This window comes from Gouania willdenowi, unplaced genomic scaffold (genome assembly GCF_900634775.1).
Source record: "Gouania willdenowi unplaced genomic scaffold, fGouWil2.1 scaffold_332_arrow_ctg1, whole genome shotgun sequence".
In the NCBI taxonomy this organism is placed as follows: Eukaryota; Metazoa; Chordata; class Actinopteri; order Blenniiformes; family Gobiesocidae; genus Gouania; species Gouania willdenowi.
The window spans coordinates 210,861-230,208 of NW_021145094.1; the positions used below are offsets into that span (position 1 = coordinate 210,861).

At 36.3% G+C, this 19,348-nt stretch overlaps 2 protein-coding genes across 7 annotated transcripts in view; one reads left to right on the top strand and one right to left on the bottom strand.

The window, feature by feature from the left end:
* The window catches only part of LOC114459657 (mitochondrial ubiquitin ligase activator of nfkb 1-A-like), a 26,631-nt gene extending 23,849 nt beyond the window's left edge, over positions 1-2,782 (top strand). For both annotated transcript variants that reach the window (XM_028441851.1, XM_028441852.1), the window contains exons 3-6: positions 1-34; positions 112-232; positions 2,139-2,358; positions 2,434-2,782. The exon at positions 1-34 is cut by the window's left edge and continues 54 nt beyond it. In XM_028441851.1, coding sequence (XP_028297652.1) covers positions 1-34; positions 112-232; positions 2,139-2,358; positions 2,434-2,682 — 624 coding nt within the window. In that variant the 3' untranslated portion in view covers positions 2,683-2,782. The remainder of the gene's footprint in view (positions 35-111; positions 233-2,138; positions 2,359-2,433) is intronic.
* An 8,763-nt stretch (positions 2,783-11,545) lies between these two features.
* LOC114459658 (dnaJ homolog subfamily A member 3, mitochondrial-like) lies at positions 11,546-17,520 on the bottom strand. Of its 5 annotated transcripts, none has more exons than XM_028441853.1 (6): positions 17,084-17,519; positions 15,459-15,595; positions 15,298-15,384; positions 15,019-15,213; positions 14,033-14,161; positions 11,546-11,602 (listed from the first exon to the last, which is right to left on the bottom strand). In XM_028441853.1, the coding sequence occupies exons 1-5, from the start codon at positions 17,280-17,282 to the stop codon at positions 14,051-14,053; spliced, it is 729 nt and encodes a 242-aa protein (XP_028297654.1). In that variant the 5' UTR covers positions 17,283-17,519; the 3' UTR covers positions 11,546-11,602; positions 14,033-14,050. The 5 variants fall into 5 exon arrangements, with proteins under 5 accessions (XP_028297654.1, XP_028297655.1, XP_028297657.1 ...); XM_028441854.1 differs by lacking the exon at positions 11,546-11,602 and adding an exon at positions 11,934-12,608 and having other exon boundaries at positions 17,084-17,520; XM_028441856.1 differs by lacking the exon at positions 11,546-11,602 and adding an exon at positions 13,436-13,537 and having other exon boundaries at positions 17,084-17,520.
* Between the last annotated feature and the right edge of the window lie 1,828 nt (positions 17,521-19,348).

A 19,348-nucleotide genomic window follows, 5' to 3' on the forward strand; every position in this document is an offset into this window, starting at 1 on the left:
CCAGGAGAAAGTCTCCAATACGCTGCCATTGAAGGTAAAGGTGGTTCTGCTGATGTGTTTGGAACCAATTCACTTCAATGTGTTTTAACCTCCTTTCTGCCACTATTTTAGGTAAAGTGAAGTCAGTCGGTGAACCTTTGAGGAGCCAATTCAACAACAACACATTAGGTGTGTTGAGGAGATTAATATTGTATATTTCCAGGCACCAGCAGATCATCCTGTCACACTCATGGTGAGAAACTGATCAATGAACTACACTACAAGTGTGTGTCTGTGTGTAGCAAGGCTCTGGGACTCTTTATTTAATAAATGATATTGAGTTTTTTAATTAGCCTATCCCAACCACAGAGCTATTAAGATCAAATAGAAACATTAAATATTTCACCACAAATAATAAATACCAAAAGTAGAGATTAATAATGCTTTATATCAAACTTATTATTTTCTTTTTGAATTAACCAAACGTAAAAAAAAAAAAAAAAACACTGTTTAGACAATCAAAGATTTAGGTACGGTAAAAAATAAAACACTCACACAATGTGGGCCCACTGTAATAAAATAAACCCTGAAAAAGCTGGTATATAACAATAAAACTGTATTTCTGGGTGTTCTCCTTCCATCACTTCCACACTGATGGAAAATGGCGGATCTCCGTGGTGCGTTCAAGGTCCAGGCTCTCCACGTGGTGTTAGCTCCTCCTCTCTCCGACAGCAGCAGCAGTTCACTTCACACCACACCAGCCTAGTTTCCCGAGCAGGACAGGTGGATCACTCTGCTGGACAAGCTAAGCTAAATGCTAACAGGCTAATGTTCTCACACAGAGTCCACTCAGTAGACTGTTGAAGATCTCACTGTGTGGTTGTTCCTCTAAAACATCAACTCTGAACTTTATCTGCTCGCTCTCCTTTTCTTTCTCTTCTTCTCTCCCGTTTTTCCTGGCTCTTCATTTCCTCCACAGCACCTCCTCTGGTCACTTCTGGTCACTACACATATACTCTTCAAACACAACATATTCTTCACCTTATACCATTAGTTTAGTTTACATACAAACATAAACTTTCCTTTTCAAGTAACAGAAAAATACACATGTTTCCAAATGTTCAGAGATGAATAAAACATCTGCTAACATTTAGCTTTGTTTCTACATGTGTTTACAGTTATAATGAATTTCTAAAATGCTTTAATGAAATGAAAGGTTAAATAATATTAAATCAGATTCATAAGGAAGAGAAAACATTCTCCTAGTTCTTAGTGCCTTGTTTAAAGTCACATCATATGTTACATTTCAAATCAGTCTAAAACACGAGGGATGCAACAAAAATTAAATTAAATTCTCGACTCAAACCGAAAACCAAAAATGAGAAAAACAAAGAGCGAAATAAATGATTATGCAAATGATGAGTCCAATTTTATTAATGCCTCTGAATGTGTACTAACCTCACTAAAATTAAAATAAAAAAATAAATCAATTAAAAATATGTATTGATCACTGACATTCCAACAATGTTTAACTTGACCCCCCTCATACATGAAATAATACTGTATAGGTCTTTAACACACTGGGCTGCTGAAAGAGTCACATTACATATGTTCTCATCTATTACCAAGCACACACAGCTCTGTGTGGTTATAACGTGGACCAAGTGCAGTCGTGATAAAGTCCAGAGGATCTCTGAGAAACGTACGCTAACAGACACAAATATCAATATGACAGAGAATAAACCCTCACCTTCATGTTTTGGGCCAAGGTTACGCATTTACATGATATTTTCCACCAGAAATGGTCGAGTAAAGAGAGGGAAACTTCAAATGTCACCATGAAATCTGGAGATATGAAACGCTGTGTAGCAAAAACAGACGTATGTCAACACACGCACTAGGTCATTAGGCACTGCTACAGCAGAGAAATATGAAATAATAACAACAGATGAACTCAGTTTCCATAGTAACCATGTTTTCATGGAACTTCATAGTCCGTAGTGACATTTATTTATAGGTAAATGGAAATAAAACAGAAATGGATCATCTGAGTCTGTAGACTGAGTAAGTCAAACTGCTGGTAACCTCAAAGTGTTGCTTTGGAACATTTTAAAAACAATGTGTTTCCTAATCCTGTGGATTCAATATGTCTGTTCCAGGAAAGACAATAGGCCAGTTATCCATGAAAGACCCTCCATGGTACCATTTGTGTTGGTGGGCTCAGATAAAACCATAGTCAGGGTCCAGGACCCTCTCCAAGCCTCTGGAGATTACATGGAGAAAATTCACCACAGGTTCTACGACCTTGATGACATCATAAAATACAACATCAACGGGGTAAAGCCTACACGTGTACTGGAGATGGAGAAAATGCTCAAGGTCAGATTCTCATGTTATTTACTGTATATTGTAAATACATTCTTGGTTGTAAAGTAGTGGACGTGTCTGTTCCAGGTTGGCACCTCCCTCACAGGCGTTGGAGAGTTAATAATGGAAACAGATGGAACTCTGAGCCTACGACCTCCTACCAATGGAGCCCAGTACCTCCTCAGCCGTGGAGATTTGTCCTCTGTGAAGCAGAGAGCTTTGTCTTCCACTGTTTGGTGGAGGTTTGGCTTTGGTGTCTGTGCTCTAGCAGGGGGGGCGGGGCTTTCCCGGATGGGTTTTCACTACTGCCGCCATTTGAACGCTGTCTGGAGATAGGAGTAGGAACGAAGGAAGATGAAAGGCTGATGGCAGAGGCTCTACACGCTGCTGAACTTAAAGATGGACATAAAGAGGAAGAAGATGTGTGGACTGTAATGATTGATTATTAAAACAACTGAAACTTTACTATCCAGCTATTGAAGACTGTGCTAACATTCTAACATGTATCATAAAGGAAATCTTTTCATTATCACTTTTTTTGTGGAATACAGTTGGAAGTTTCAGCATCAATTTTAAGAAACAAAACCACATTTTGTTGAATATAGTGTTTTTTATTTTCCATTACAATAGTTAAAGATTTGAAAATGTTTTGTTTGTATTAATAACAATTACAGCTAAAGGTGTTTCAACAATGGCTCAGCTTAAAAACTACAAATGGTAAAATACAAATTAAATTTCCTCTGTGAACAGTCAACACATGGAAACAAATGAAGTTTCACATCCAACAATACAATAACTTCAAATGGAAATAAAAATGCACACATTTAAATTATGTGCAAAAATACTGATATTCTATGATTGTTGTTTTTTGTCCTGTATGTAATCTTTTTATATATTGTTTTGTGTCTTGCCATGTCTTATTGTTAAGTGTAACATTTTATTACATCAGCCTGTCTAGGGACAGCAGATGGAAATTAGCCGTTGGCTACAATCTGGCATATTTACATTTTTTTTTTGAATCTTCATTAATATGTATTGTCCCTACTTAAATAAAGAAATAAAAATAAAAAAAATGTCAAACAAAAACAATAAAACAGCTTTGGTTCATGAACAATGACCAGTTAAACCAGTCTGTAAATTCTAAAAATATTTTTAAACCTGAGTCCAAAGTGGTAAATTAAATTAAACAAAAAAAAATAGTGCAAATAATCTGTCAGATTCTTGTAAATTCTAATACTAAAGGGCTGCTGAGAATCTTCTAGAGCAAATATTAAGAAAAGTTTGATTTCTGACTTTTTGTATTGCATTTAAAACTTTATATCACAAAAGAAGGGTTTTTGACATTTTTTGGTGCTGGTCAAAGGTCTGAGTTGTATTTTCAGCACTAAACAATATCCATGACCCATACATTACTTTCCAGCTCTGCATTCAAATCTGGGAAGTTGTGGTAGTTGTCAGCTATGTGAAGGACTTTGCCACGTGTGTGTGTGTGTGTGTGCGTGTGTGTGTGTGTGTGTGTGTGTGTGTGTGTGTGTGCAACAGGCCTTCTTGTAAACGTGGACATATCCTGAAATTCCACATAGATGCTGTTTGTTACAATAAGATCAGATCCTGTGCAGAAGCAAAGTCATTGTGGGAGTTTGACATCATCTAACTCTTCTTTTAGATGACCACCTACTTCTTTTTGCTTTGGAGATAAATCCTGAGCAGCTGACAGAGCTTTTTTGTAGTTAGTCTTAGGTCAGACAACAACTTGGTAAGTTCTTCTGGACTGAGAGAAAGATGATCATGTGTTACTTCCTCCAGCAGTCAATGACAAACACTGCTCTTATCTCTGCAGGTATTGTAGGAAAAGTCTCAGTGATCCTTTTCCTACAGTTCAAACACTCAAGAACTTCTAGTAGATCATCATTGTCTACTGATGAAAAATCCTTCACTGCTTTCAGTAAAACCTCACGTTGTTGAGTGCTCACAAACTGCAGAAAATGAGTTTTAATATTGCTGTACACACATTTAAAAAGCATTTCCTCTAGAAAGGGAAGAACATGTCGGTTTGGAAAACACTGGTAACCTTGATCTCCTTTCAAAAGGATTCTGCAAACTGCCTTCCATGTCTCTGCAGAGATGAACGAATAAATGGCAGCTTAACTGTTCCACAGAGTGTGCAACGCTCATAGAATTCATGCCAGAAGCAGCTGAGAACATCTGTCAGGAGGCCAGAACCACTTCCTGCTTCTTCAGAGGTGTCTGGAAGTATCCGTTTCAAAATGTTATCATCAGAGAAAGCAGCAATCATGTCTGTAATGTGTTTGAATGGTGGACAGTGATTGTTACTACATCCTGTGAACTATCAGGACTGTATGGCTGAAGCACACCCTCATATATCAGTGTCTCCTCTGTATCTCCTTCAACATCAAATATTGGACTGTAAGGGCAAAACTGGTTAATTATGTTAAAATATATATTTACTCATAGACCTTATTCTTTTTAAGGCTTTAACTTGTGACCAGGCTGACCCCACATGGGGTCCTGACCCCAAGGTTGAAAAAAACTGCAATAACCTAATGACTCCATATCCATTGTTTGTATTTTATAAATCTGTTCTACTATATTTTAATGCTTTATTGAATATTGTGTTTGTGACATATTTTTACTACAATTTAAGACTTGTTGGCAACAAAATGTAATCTTCAAAATAGTTTTATTTAAATAACTTTATTTCCAATTAATATTTGAATGTTCCAGTATTTAAATGTGTGAGAGTAGACGTAGTTCATTTCAAACTAAATCATATATTGTCTAAAAAAGATGTGAGTGTTTTAAATCTGAAGAACTGAATAAACATTTCACCTTCTCTCCATTTCTTTGACTTTTTGTCCTGGTTTCCTTTGTTGAGGAAAGACTTGCTGCTTTTTATCACATCTTTTCAAAAAACAAAAGATCAAAAAGTCTCCAGGACCAGATGGAGTATCTCCCTCCTGCCTGAAAGCCTGTGATGAGCAGCTGGTCCACATCTTCACACGGATCTTCAACACATCACTGGAGCTGTGTGAAGTACCTTCCAGCATCATCTCAGTCCCAAAGAAACCTGCCATCACAGGATCAATGACTATCAACCCATTGCTCTGACGTTGAAAGGCTGGTACTGAGCCACCTGAAGGACATCACAGGACCCCTGCTGGACCCCCTACAGTTTGCCTATCAGACAAACAGGTCTGTAGAGGATGTAGTCAACATTGGTCTGAACTACATCCTGCATCACCTCCACTCCCCAGGGACCTACGCTAGGATCCTGTTTGTGGATTTCAGCTCTGCGTTCAACACCATCATCCTGGACATCCTTCACCAGAAACTCACCCAGCTCACAGTGCCGGCCTCCACCTGTCAGTGGATCACCAACTTCCTGACTGACAGGAAGCAGCAAGTAAGGCTGGGAAGCATCACATCCAGCACCCGGTCACTCAGCACTGGCGCCCCCCAGGGGTGTGTTCTCTCCCCACTGCTATTCTCCCTCTACACCAATGACTGCACCTCAGGGGACCCCTCTGTGAAACTCCTGAAGTTTGCAGACGACACCACCGTCATCGTCTCATCAGGGATGGGGACGAGTCTGCCTTCAGACGGAGGTGGAACAGCTGGATTTCTGGTGCAGTCAGAAACATCTGGAACTGAACCCACTCAAGACAGTGGAGATGACAGTGGACTTCAGGAGAAATCCCCCCCCACTCACCCCCCTTACCATTCTGAATAGCAAAGTGTCTACCGTGGACTCCTTCAGGTTCCTGGGATCCACAATCTCACAGGACCTGAAGTGGACCTCCCACATAGACACAACCAGGAAAAAGGCACAGCAGAGGAAGTACTTCCTGCGTCAGCTGAGGAAGTTCAACCTGCCCCAGGAGCTGCTGATCATGTTCTACACCTCCATCATTCAGTCTGTTCTGTGCACCTCCATCACTGTCTGGTTTGGATCTTCAACCAAACTAGACAGACACAGACTACAAAGGATAGTCAGGACTGTAGAAAAGATCATTGGTGTTGATCTGCCCTCCATCTAAGACTTATACCTGTCCAGGGTCAGGAAACGGGCAGGTAGCATCACTGCAGACTCCTCCCACCCTGCACACAATCTGTTTAAACTCCTCCCCTCTGGCAGACGCTACAGATCACTGTACGCCAAAACTACCCGCCATAAAAACAGTTTCTTCCCCCAGGCTGTCACTGTGATCAACACTAAACAGTCAAAGAGTGTCAGACCTGTTTCTGTGAAAAAACCCTGGAACCAAACATAACAACCTTGGATCAATCTGACACTGAGAATGTTCATGTACATACCTTTAATTTAAATGTTCTCCTGCACTACTCATCAATGCTCTACTGCACTATTTTCCTTTTATTATTATTATCTTTCTTTTCTATTATTTTCCTTCTTTTATCTTATTTTTTTAATTTTTATTTTGTATCTATTTATTTATTTTTTATACTATTATTATTATTATTATTATTATTATTATTATTATTATCATCTTGTTATTTGCACATTTTAGTCTAACTACTGTTTATATTTATACTTATGTTTATACTTATTATCATCTCTTCTAGTTGATTGTTTATTATTGAATGTTTCACTATTGGAGAGAGCACAGTTGACCGAGTCAAATTCCTCGTGTGTACAACATACACTTGGCGAATAAAGATGATTCTGATTCTGATTCTGATTCTGATTCTGATCTACAGTTCAGACTGTAGCAGCACATGTGGGTCGTACCATTAGCACTGTTTTAAAGGGGTGGTAGCTAGGGCCCTGATGCAGCATGAATAACTGTGTTTAGTGTCAAACTGTGATTAATAACCACTTTATTTTCACAAAGGGACCTTTATATATTTATATATATATGTATATATATATATATATATATATATACATATATATAAAGCAGACTTCTGAGGGCCCTTTACCCCCCTAGTCTGACGCCCCTGGTAAAAGGAATGATAGTTTGGATTTGATTTCAAACATGAACACAACAGCAATCTGTATCTGATAATGAAAAAAAATAACATAAATAAAATAATAATAATAATAAACAATTGGTATAAAAATCCTGCTGGTGAAGCCTGTACATGTTCTAAAAGGAGTAGGAGGAAATATATAATTATATGATCCTACTACATGTAATATACATATCATCTTCTTATAATATACACCTATTTACACTATAAATATATACAGTATATACACATAACTCATTGATATATATCCATATAATTATACAATTCATGTGTTCAACTATACATTCATCTTTCCACACATACACAAGTATATACACACATATTTACAATTTTATCCCTTTAACATTTATGCTTAGAGAAGATAAACTTTATGTATTTGTTTGGGTCCAAGCAGTGAAGCAAGGAGACAACAGCGTTACATTTATTAAAAGGTGTCTTATTGGCCACAGACTAACACAGGCCAAGAACAGAGGTAGAATGTGCAACAAGAACTGACACAAACTAACTGACCTCCTCAAATGAGACAGGAGTCAACTTAAATATAGTTTGGACCATACCAAATATAAATAAGGAGAAACACAGGGGATAAACAACCAAAACTAAGGGACAAACACAGCCCCCTTAACCTCAGTCCCCCTCTACAATGGTCTGGTCCACTTAAGGCCGCCTCCAGCTCTCTCCAGGCCCGCCCCTCACCACCTCTGTTCTTAAAGGGACAGAGAATAATGTCAGTGTTAATCATCAAATGATTTAGGAGCTGTTACCTCTGTGTGGCCATCACAGTATTTATGTTTAGATTGCTTTAAATTCAGACAAAAGAAAATGTATATATACTGTGTATAAATATGTAGGTTGTAAATGTACCAATAAGTGCTTGTGTGAGGTTTAGTGGATAGTAAAGGAGGTGTAGTGATGATGTGGTTGGTACTCAGAGAAAAAAATGACAGTATGTATTATTTATGTATTTAAAATACATAAATAAAAATACTCATGGAAAAGATAATAAAGGATCATAAACAAAAGATTTAAGATACATGTGATGATGTGATCTGACAGGTGATTCCAGTGGGTTATAAAGTATATATATATATATATATATAGTTATATATACCCTGTACATAACACTTAGAACATAACTGTACATTTTGTTATAGATCCAGTAAATATAGTGAAACTCTATTTTTAATATTTATTCTATTTGTGAGAACATTGTTCTATGTCACACTTGGTTTGGCAATGTAAACTAGTGTGTGTGTGTGTGTGTGTGTGTGTGTGTGTGTGTGTGTGTGTGTGTGTGTGTGTGTGTGTGTGTGTGTGTGTCCTTTAGAAGTGACCAGTCAATGGGAAGATGATTGACTTCAAAGGTGGTCACTAGTTATTATTAATAATAACTATACATTATTATAATTACTTCACCACCTGATAAACACTTTAGGACCAATGCTTGTTATCAATATAAAATAAAGTGTATTAATCTGTGATCAATGAATGGATCATATACTGTGGTAAACACGTATATTTATATATTATTACTGATGGTTTAAACACACTGTGATCATCTCAATAAAAAGTACAGTTTGTTATTGCTAACAATCATTGGTGTAGTGTGTGTTTCCATGGTAACACTATGTAAATGGACATGATTTATATAGAGCTTTATCACCACTGAAACAGTCTCAAAGCTCTTTACATATCAGCTCATTCACCAGTGGGACAGGACTGACATACAAGGCACTAGTCGACCACTGGGAGCAACTTAGGGTTCAGTGTCTTGCCCAAGGACACTTCAACACATAGTCAGGTACTGGGATCGAACCCCCAACCTCTCGATCAGAAGACGACCCTCTACCACCTGAGCCACGGTCACGTGTAAGTGTTGTGGTTCAATGAGCTTCTGTTGAGACGTGTATGAAGTGTTTAGTTGATGAGATTAACTGTTGATCTGAGATCATGATGGACATGAGTTTAGATCATGTGACTTCACTTTGCACCAATGCTTGTTAGCAATAAGACACGCCTCCAATTGACCATATATGGTCGCAGCATCTCTGAAGAATGAGTGAACAGTGGATTCTGACCAAAGCTATAAGTGTGTGTGTGTATTTTATCCAGTGAAGTAATGAGGGTGTGTTAGAGTCCCATCATGTGACCAAACAATGGGTGAAAACTCCTCATGTTGGTGGTTAAAGTGACCAACAAATGGTTTATCATGTTATCAGTAAACTGTAGCTGTGCTTTAAAACAATGAGATTTTTTCATTTGTAACATTTTCCAAGAATTATATATTTGATTTATTTCAACTTCAGTCGATTTTAATTTTATATAAATTACTATAAAATGACAAAACAACAAAAGTGTGCAACAATTATTACAACGTTGCTGAACACTGAACGTAGGGGGCGCCATCGCTCCGTAGGGGAGAAAAATCCCAACGTCGGGGGCCACTACGCTCAAACAGAGCCGGAGAGAACCCTGGAAATGTGACTTTTTTACCACGTTTGCTCACTGGAAGGAGGAAACGTGAGCACATACAGTAACTCCTGTGTTGGCCGCTCTGCACTGGCTTCAGTCAGTTTTAGGATTCAGTTTAAATACTGTTGATGGTTTTTAAATGTCTGAATGTGTTGATGAGCTTCTGTTGATCCGTGATCCAGGTCAAACACTGAGATGACTCTGGTGGTGCCTATAGCTGAGTGTAAAACCAGAGGACACCAGGCTTTTACTGTAGCGGCTCTGGAACAGCCTTCAGCTGAACGTCATAATGGTCCAGTCCATTCATGTTTTTAAGTCATTGTTGAAAACCATCTTTTTGCTTTGGCCTTCAACACAAGGTGAGCAGATCTTATGTATTTTATTATTATTGTTTCATGTTGTATATTTTGTGACTGTTTTTACATTGTACTTTATAATGTTTGCTGTACAGCACTTTGGACAGTTGTAGCTGTTTTTAAATGTGTTATATATAAATAAAGTTGACATTGACAAAATAACTTTACAAATACTGCTGTAAGGTTTTTTTCTTCTTCCCAGATCTTTGCATTGAACAGATTTGAGGACAGATTACAACAGAAACAGTGTAATTTATTCTAAGACTTAGGGTTAGATTAGAGTTAAATTTAAATCATTTATGAGACTTGTGAGTGTTTGATGAATATATATAAAAGCAAGGGAGGTCTGTGTGTGTGTGTGTGGAGCAAATATCTCCCTGACGCGGTGCAAGTTGGACCTGAAACTCGGTCGACAGGTTCCAAATACCCCGAGTGTGTGTATCTGTTATTTTGGAGTAATTTGGTCATTTCAAAATGTTTATTTTAATTTTATTTCACTTCTGAACGGCCCTGAAATGAAACCTATTCAACTTTTGACCACAGGGTGTGAGGGGGCGCTAGAGCACCATCTGTATCTATTTACTACACAGCTCAGTTCCGGTGTGTGCGTGAGCTCCGTGGACTTCTCTTTTCTCTTTTGAGGAAAAATACTTTTTTACTGTTGTTTATTTGGTGATGATTATTTTCCTGTTAGTTTAACCGTACGATATTTAGACCAGACAGACCAACATTGAACAGAGGAAGATTCTCAGGTGAAAAACCTTGAATTGTAACAGAAAATCAAACAAATGTCAGAACTTAATCATTTGAGTTCAACATTATTTTCTCACAAACCTTATAGTTACTTTAATTTAAGCTTCAAGACTAAACAACATTTAAATAAAAGCAGAAGCAAATGGACCATCTTCACTTATTGGAATTCATTCAAATGTTAACATTCTTGAGACATAAAATGAAATATCTTCCCAACATTCAGTCATACTTAACTATTTTATTCTATTTTTATAATAAACTTTAATAAATTTATTCTAATAAAGTTTAAATTATTAAATATTCCCCCCAAACTCAACGTGTCCAAAGTAATTTATTTCAAATTAAGGTTCACCTCATTTAACTATTTAACTTTACTGTTTTTTTTAATTTACAATAAAATAAAAATAAAAAATGTAATTTTCATAATGATTATAAATACTTAATAAAATTAGTTAAATGTGTAATAATTTAAACTTAATTGATGAATAATATTTAAACATGAAATAATGTAATGAGTCTATTACAGAGATGAGAAGGTAGTGAGGAGGATTCTGGGCCTCCCTCTAGTGGTCAAAGCTGCAACACCTCCACATTAAAGTCACTTCCTGTCTTTAGAGGTCCTAATAGTTCCTCCTATCTCCTTTCCTATCCACTTTTCTATAACCCTGTGGATTAGGAGAGGAGTTAGGAAAAGGCCATCACGTTTGTTTAGACAATCAGACACACTTCCACTAGGTGACGTAATAATAATAATAATAATAATGGCAGTGACGTCTGTCGTGGTGAAAAAACTCTACATTTCCTAAAATAATCTAAAAACTCATTTCTAACACTTTCCACTGATATAAAGTCATAAATCACAGGTTTGAATGTAAATCAAAGGAAAAGAGGTTACCATGGCTACGAGGAACTAAAGGTAAACTAAAGAACGTCACAGTGAGAATGGTTGATCACACTCACTAATATTAATTATGATTAATAAAACATCATGTGGATAAAAATGTCTGATTATTTTTCTAGAACCACAGACTGTGTTTTATGTCAGTTATAATCTGATAATATGTCTACATATAATAATATATGGTTAGATTATACGCCCTCTAGTGGACGGCCTGCACAGGTTTACAATGACCTGATGAAGGTTGTTGGACTGAAAGCTTGGTGAATATAAAAATAAATCTAAATCCCTTTTAAAAAGAGTATCAGTAGTCAACAATCATCTGTCCACTTTCACAACCCTTTATTCTAAATCTGATCAGTGTTTATCATTATATGAAATATGTTTACATACACTTCCAGCCTTTGAATGCTGCCTTATTAAAATGTTGTGTTAATTTAAGTCGTGTTCCTGTCCATTCCCTTTTAAAACGAATGACTAAAGCTGTACAGAAACACCACAATGCTTTGATCCTAATCATTTATTCAGACATGATAGACCTCCCTGACCCACAGTTCTCCTCTACTGCTGTGAAGTCCAAACCATCCAGAACAGAATTAAACATATCTTCTCTCTTTTAAAGTAAATCATCTTCTTATGCTGGGCTGTCTAGTTGTGTGGGGCAGGGCCTTCAAAGGGCGGAGCACCATCAGGTGGGGTTGGATCAGCTGCGTAATGGGCGGAGGACATCACCTCAGAGCAGCAGGGTGCACAGTGTGAGCAGAGCCATCCAGCTGACATTAGAGCAGTGTATGAGAGAGGATGTTAATCATTGGGTAATGTACGTTAAGGATAAAATGAGTTTGACAGACAGGTCAGCGTAATGCACTAAATAAATAAATACAAGCAATTTGAGAAAATGTAATTGAGAATTCAAATATTTCAAAGTTCAAGTAAATTTCAAACTAAGGATTTATAATAACTAGGGATGTAACGATTAATCGTAAGGCAGTTAAAAATCGATTCATAAGTATCACGGTTGATATCGATTTTCTGAAAATTGAATCGCAGTACTTTTTTTTTTAATCCACAAGTGTAGGCGGTGGGCGGAGTCTGCTAATACTTTCTTTCTGGCCGCCTTCTACTCTTAAATATGTTAATAAATGATTCATTACCCCTTTAGCACCAAAAGAATATCTGTAATATTACCTGAATATCTGTAAAAGTCATGTTTTTCTATTAACTGTCTGCTAGCATAGCTTCTCTTCTTCACTGCAATATATCTGCATGTCAACCGACCACTGTGTTACCAGCGCCCTCTGCTGGTCCAAACAAATATCTGACGTAAATACAGTAAAATGACGGGTTTTTTTTTAAAGTCCAATTGTTAAGGCACAAAATACATTTTCAGTTGCACTTTTAAAAGAAAAAGAACTATTATGCAGTTTTGCATTGTTTATTATAGAACCAGAATTTAAATTAATAGGCTTCTTTTTCATTTGTATTATTCCTTTATTTATTTAACTCAAGAGTCATGTTTTTGGATTGTGGGAGGAAGCCGGAGTACCCGGAGGAAACCCACGCAGCATGGAGAGAACATGCAAACTCCACACAGAAAGGACCAGGTGTCCACCCCAGGGCTAGAACTCAGGACCTTCTTGCTGTGAGGCGGACGTGCTTTCCATCTTCTTCCTTTGTCCAGGTTAACAACCTGTTTGACCTGCTGAACGTTAAAATAAACCAAGCACAGAGTTGTTCTGTCTTCTTCTCTGTGGAAAATAAATTCAATTCCAATTGTGTAAGATTTGGTCTTTTCCTTTTTACGTTTATACACGAGATGTTTACTGTATGTAAGAAAACTGTACCAAACATAAACGTGGGGTTTGAAAGTAACTTTTACTCTGAGTATTATTTATTGAGCTACTTTTTACTTGTACTTGAGTATTTTATGTATGACTTACTTGTACTTAAGTACAATTTGAATCAAGTAACAGTACTTCTACTTGAGTAGGACTTATCAGTACTCTTTACACCTCTGTGTTAAACAACACAACCACATAATGGTGTTATACATACTAATACCTGTATTATATACAGTACGTATATATTAACTATACTGTACTTTGTCCCATGGTTTTGTGTTTCTAGTTGTTATGTTTGTCTTACAATAATGAACAAAAACAACCATAAATTGATCTTGGTGTGTTGCAGCTCTTACCATGTGGAGCCGTTGCTGCTACTTGGTGCCTGGCTCGTTGGCTTTGACCTGATACGATGACTTTCTTTCAATAGACACTTTTTCAGTGACTCCGTCCACTGTCTGAGTAAACGTCAAGTCCATGTGACACTGTTGTAAATAATAAAAAGTATTGTAGTTTTCCTTAAAACATGTCAGAGGGTGAAACAAATGTCTTAAAGGGATCCTCCACTGTTTTTACAAATGTGTCTTTATTAGAACATCTAACCCTAACAAAACACATTATTTTACACCTTATTTATTAACTTTTAAAAAAGGGACTACTTTACCTTGTTTGAGCCTGTGCACCTCCATGTTGAAATATAAGTCACTGATGACGCAAATTTTAACTTTTATTGATTTTTAGATCAACTAAAAACAGCACAAGTTGTCATTTGACTAAAAAAGCTTCTAAATGATCCTAAATGCTTCAACTCCTATAGACATTACATCATTTTAAGTAGAGTCGTCCCAATTCAATATCGATATTGGTTCAATATTAGCCTGAAAACGAATATCGGATATCAAATTCAAATTTCCGGATTTTAATTATTTTTTTTTCCAATTATAGAATACTGTAGATATTATGAAGGTTAAAATATATGTTAGTAATAAATGGGTCAGTTTTTCTCATCCCTACTGTTGCTGATTATTGTTCTCTGTTTGAGTGACATCACTTGATCAAATCTTTTCTAACATTCCACACGACAAAATAAGTCATTATTATTTTTTTATTAAAGAAAAGAGAGAAACATTTTTAAAAATTGAATCAATATCGGTATCATATCGGTAATGAAACAGTTGTATTGGGACATCCCTAATTTCAACATGCACAGGCTCTCAAACAATAAAGTTAATAAAAGAAATATGGTGTAAAATAATGTGTTTGTTAGGCATAGATCTTCTATTAAAGACATATCTGTAAAAACAGGAGGATCCTTTAAGTCCTTTATGGTTTTAACTCTCACCTCATGTGGCTCATCAACTTTAGCGTTGAAATCCCCAAAGCCCAGGTCTCTTGAGAGCTTCTCCAATATTGTGCGTAAAAGCTCCTCTGGGTCCACATGAGAGGTCTGACCGCTCTCATGCTGTCCTTCACCTGCTTGGCCAGCATCAAATCCTGCTGAGTCATACTGCTTCCTCTTCACCTCATCTCTAAGGACCTGTGAGCAACAACACATCAACATACTAGTTTTTCTCTGTTGACCAACAGCTATGAAGCTCTCTTAGAGTGCAACACTTCAAACCTCATATGCTTCAGCCAGCTGAGCAAACTGTTCCTTTGCTTGAGGATCTTCTTTGTTGGTGTCAGGATGGTACTTTTTAGCCATCAGCTGCAGATTGAACATAAACGTACAGTCAGAACGGCTCATCTTAGAAGCAGAATGAGCGTGTGGAAGAAACAAACCTGATAATATGCTTTCTCTATCTCTTTCTGGGTGGCTGTGCGTGGCACCCCGAGGACCTCGTAGAAGTCCTGCTTGTTGCTGACAGGAACACTTGTGTGAAATGATGGTGTGTAAACAGCATGGGGAAATGGAATGCCTAAAACAGAGCAGAACAATTAGATAGTAAGTAATGAATGTGACCTTCCTTATCGAGGCTGTGTTTTTCAACCTTGGGGTCGCCTTAAATACCTAGTAATATTACAATATTAAAAAGACAATTTTAGCATTTTAATTTGGTTTATTTTGCACAAAAAAAATCCTTGAAGTTTCAGCAGCAGGTACACACACACACACACACACGCACACACACACACACACACACACAGGGAAAAACATGTTGCAAGAAAGAAAATTGCACAATAAAGACAACAGAATATATACAGTACATATACAAAACTACAAATATACAAAAACTAAACATACACATACTAGAATTACTGACTGTTGTCAGTGGATTAGCTGCCACTGTTCTGACTGAATCATTATTATTATTATTATTATGATGTATTATCGTCATGTACAGAACAAAATAACATCACTACGTTCTCTGTTAAGCCCTTAAAGAATAAATAAAGTTAAAAAAAAACAATTATTTTTTTATTCTTTTTCAAATTAAAACACCTGACCACATACATTCTCTGTCAACTGTGTTCTTATCTTTCACTTTTTCATATTATTATATAAATGTAGTTCAAATATAAAGCATTATGAAAATATCTGAGCTGGTGCATGTAATGTTTTCAATAAAACATCTGAGATGATTCTCCACCGGCAAACTCCGCCATTTAATGTACAAACAGGGATGACGTATATGAGTTTATATGCACTATAAGTGTAGACACCAGTAGAACTCAGGTCTAGGCTGACACCTAGTGGATGGGAGGGCTAATGGACTCTACAGGAGTGGCTTTTAAAAATGACTAAAGTGGGTCTAATATATAATATATAGATATAAAAACACCCTGTAAATATTGACCAGCAGGTGAGAAATGTTTGTAACTAATAATAGTCTTTCTCTCTATATATATATATATATATATATATATATATATATATATATATATATATATATATATATATATATACACACACACATATATATATATATATATATATGTGTGTGTGTGTAGCGCCTATATTACAATACTAAATATTATGCTCCGCACAGTTCATTTAGTCGACTAGCCACACACACACACACACACACACACACACACACACACACACACACACACACACACACACACACACACACACACACACACTGCACTAGTTTATATAAAAGTGAATAATTAACTAAATAAATGCAGTCTAACTATCTACATCAGCGTTTCATTGTGGACTGACCGACATGAAGCATCATAAAACAAACGCTATGCTGCTAAGCTAGCAGATAAGTAGCATCACATCAACTACTAATATTTCATGTACGTTCAAGCAAACGCACCAAACGTCACAAACTCATTCCAGACATTTAGCTCGTTTGCTCTTTGTATCTTGTGTATAGTTGTTTTAAATGAAGTAGAATCACAAATAAAAGCTATTATACTTGGACTAGCTTAGCTCCAGGCTAGCACGCACTCACCTGGCAGTCCTCTAAATGTCATCGCTTTACCCGCTCCACCGCACGACAAGGTCCCTCCAAGCCAGGCTTTCTTAGCCCCAAGTGTGGAAAAGCTTCGTCTGGCTCCATGACCGGAGCAAACAACGGCTCCAACAGCCCTGCGAGGCCCAGCGGCCATGACACCTGTCAACAAGCGTGAGAAGCAGCGGAACGCACTCATTGTGCACTGCTGAGTGGGCGGGGTCTCGTTCAGATTCTTCTTCTTCTACTACTGGTTTCCGGCAGGCTGCACACACTAAATAAGCGTTCAACACAATCACTCCCCTTTAGATTATCGATAGAGCTTGTTGGAGACACCTGATCTTTTACATCCTTTTAACTCATGTGTGTAGACTACGTCACTTCCTTCACTCCAAATCCTGACGTCAGAGCTGCTGGGACTTGATATTTGACTGTAAACCGACCAAATGACGATTGTTAAATATTTTAATAGTACACATTTTAATATGTTTTGTGGTGTTTTAATTGTTAATTAAAACTACAAAATAAATCGTAATTCACTCAAAACATACATTTTTTTGCGTTTTTTACGTGTATCGGCATCGGCCGATGTGGGCTGCTGCGTTCACCAATGCCCATTATTTACAGAAAGCAGAAATATTTTTACTTGTTATTGTTCTACATCACCTGTTTTTAATATTTGTTAAATATATTTTTTTTACTTGTCGTTCTACCTCACCTTTGTTAATTTCTAATGTTCTTTTTTTGAGAAAATTGAGACTCGTACCATTTGTGATCATCATTGTGTAATTTTTATGATGTAAATTGAGGGAACAAAAGTAGTATCTGCTCCAAATATTGGCTCAAGAATATCGGCAGTCCGTATCGGTCATTGGCTAAGGTCGATGGAAAAAAAGTTGGTATTGGCACCATTGGCCCTAAAAAATCTATATCGTTTCATCTTTAGTTAATAGTGTCAGGCTTTTCTTTGCTTTGTAAGGTTGTAAGAAAAAAAAGAGATTTAGAGATATATCGTGATATTTTATCGGGCGATTATCATATCATTCAGCAAAAAAAAAATGTCCAAATAAATTTTTTCAATTATGTGTTTTTTAACAAAAATTGTGCAAACATGCATAGCATGTAAACGCCCAGTCACTGGGTGTCAGTAAACCTCATTATATCGGAAGAAAAAAATAAAAAAAATAATATTGGGACATCCCTACTTTTATAGATGTCTATGGTTACTTTTTTTTTTTTTTAATTTAAGAACTTAACAGAATCATAATGTATTTTTTTTTTTTTTTAAGAATGTAATATGATAGTTTGATAAACATACCACTTGATATTGGTACTTGAATTACAGTTAGATACCATTTACTTGTTTTCGCAAGTTAAAAAAAAAATAAATAAATAAATTGGATTCCATACCATTTTGTTCTTGAAAAGGTGAAATTTGTTGTTATTGATATCGCGATTTATCGTGATGTTTAGTAATGTCTAGTATGGGGATATATCAGGATATGAGTTTTTAAAAATAATAAATTGAAAGAAATACAATGAATTATTATTTTCATATATTGTATCGTGACGTTTAAATGGTGAATCTTTTTTATGGTCAGATGCACGCCCCTATTTGTAGGTATTTGACTCCAGCATCCAAAAAACAGTGCGTTTCTTCAGATAAATACGCTCATCCACAGAAAGACACATGAAAGGTCATTTTGTCCACTTTGGTGGTTGAAGTTGTTTTAAAATGTTTCCTGCTGTGCAACACATACGGTATTTGTTCTTCCTCAACATGTTTCTCTTTCCAAAGCGTCTAAACTTATCAATGCAGCTATGAAACTAAAAAAAGGGCTTTTCTGTTTTTGGTTTGCATGTTTATTCCTGTTTGAATATTATTTTTTAAATTCCATTCATGTTTAACTGTAGGACTGGATCAACCACATCAAAGCCAGCTCCAAACTGGTGGCTTTTAATGCTGAGCACACAAGTAAGCTTTTAAAAGTGATTTAGACCCACAGCAATATCATTTAATTTATTATCAAACTCAGATAACATCATATTTAATATCAGAGACAAAGATAAATTATATAAAATAAATTATATAAAATAATTACTTTTGTAGAATTTTTACTGTTACTTTTTATATTTAAAACTAGATCAAATAAAATAAGAACAACTTGAATATATATTTAATTAAATAGCCAAAAACTATTATTATTTTTATACTATTTCTCATTTTTGACACATGCAGACGCTTTTTACTCAAGTGTTGCATTA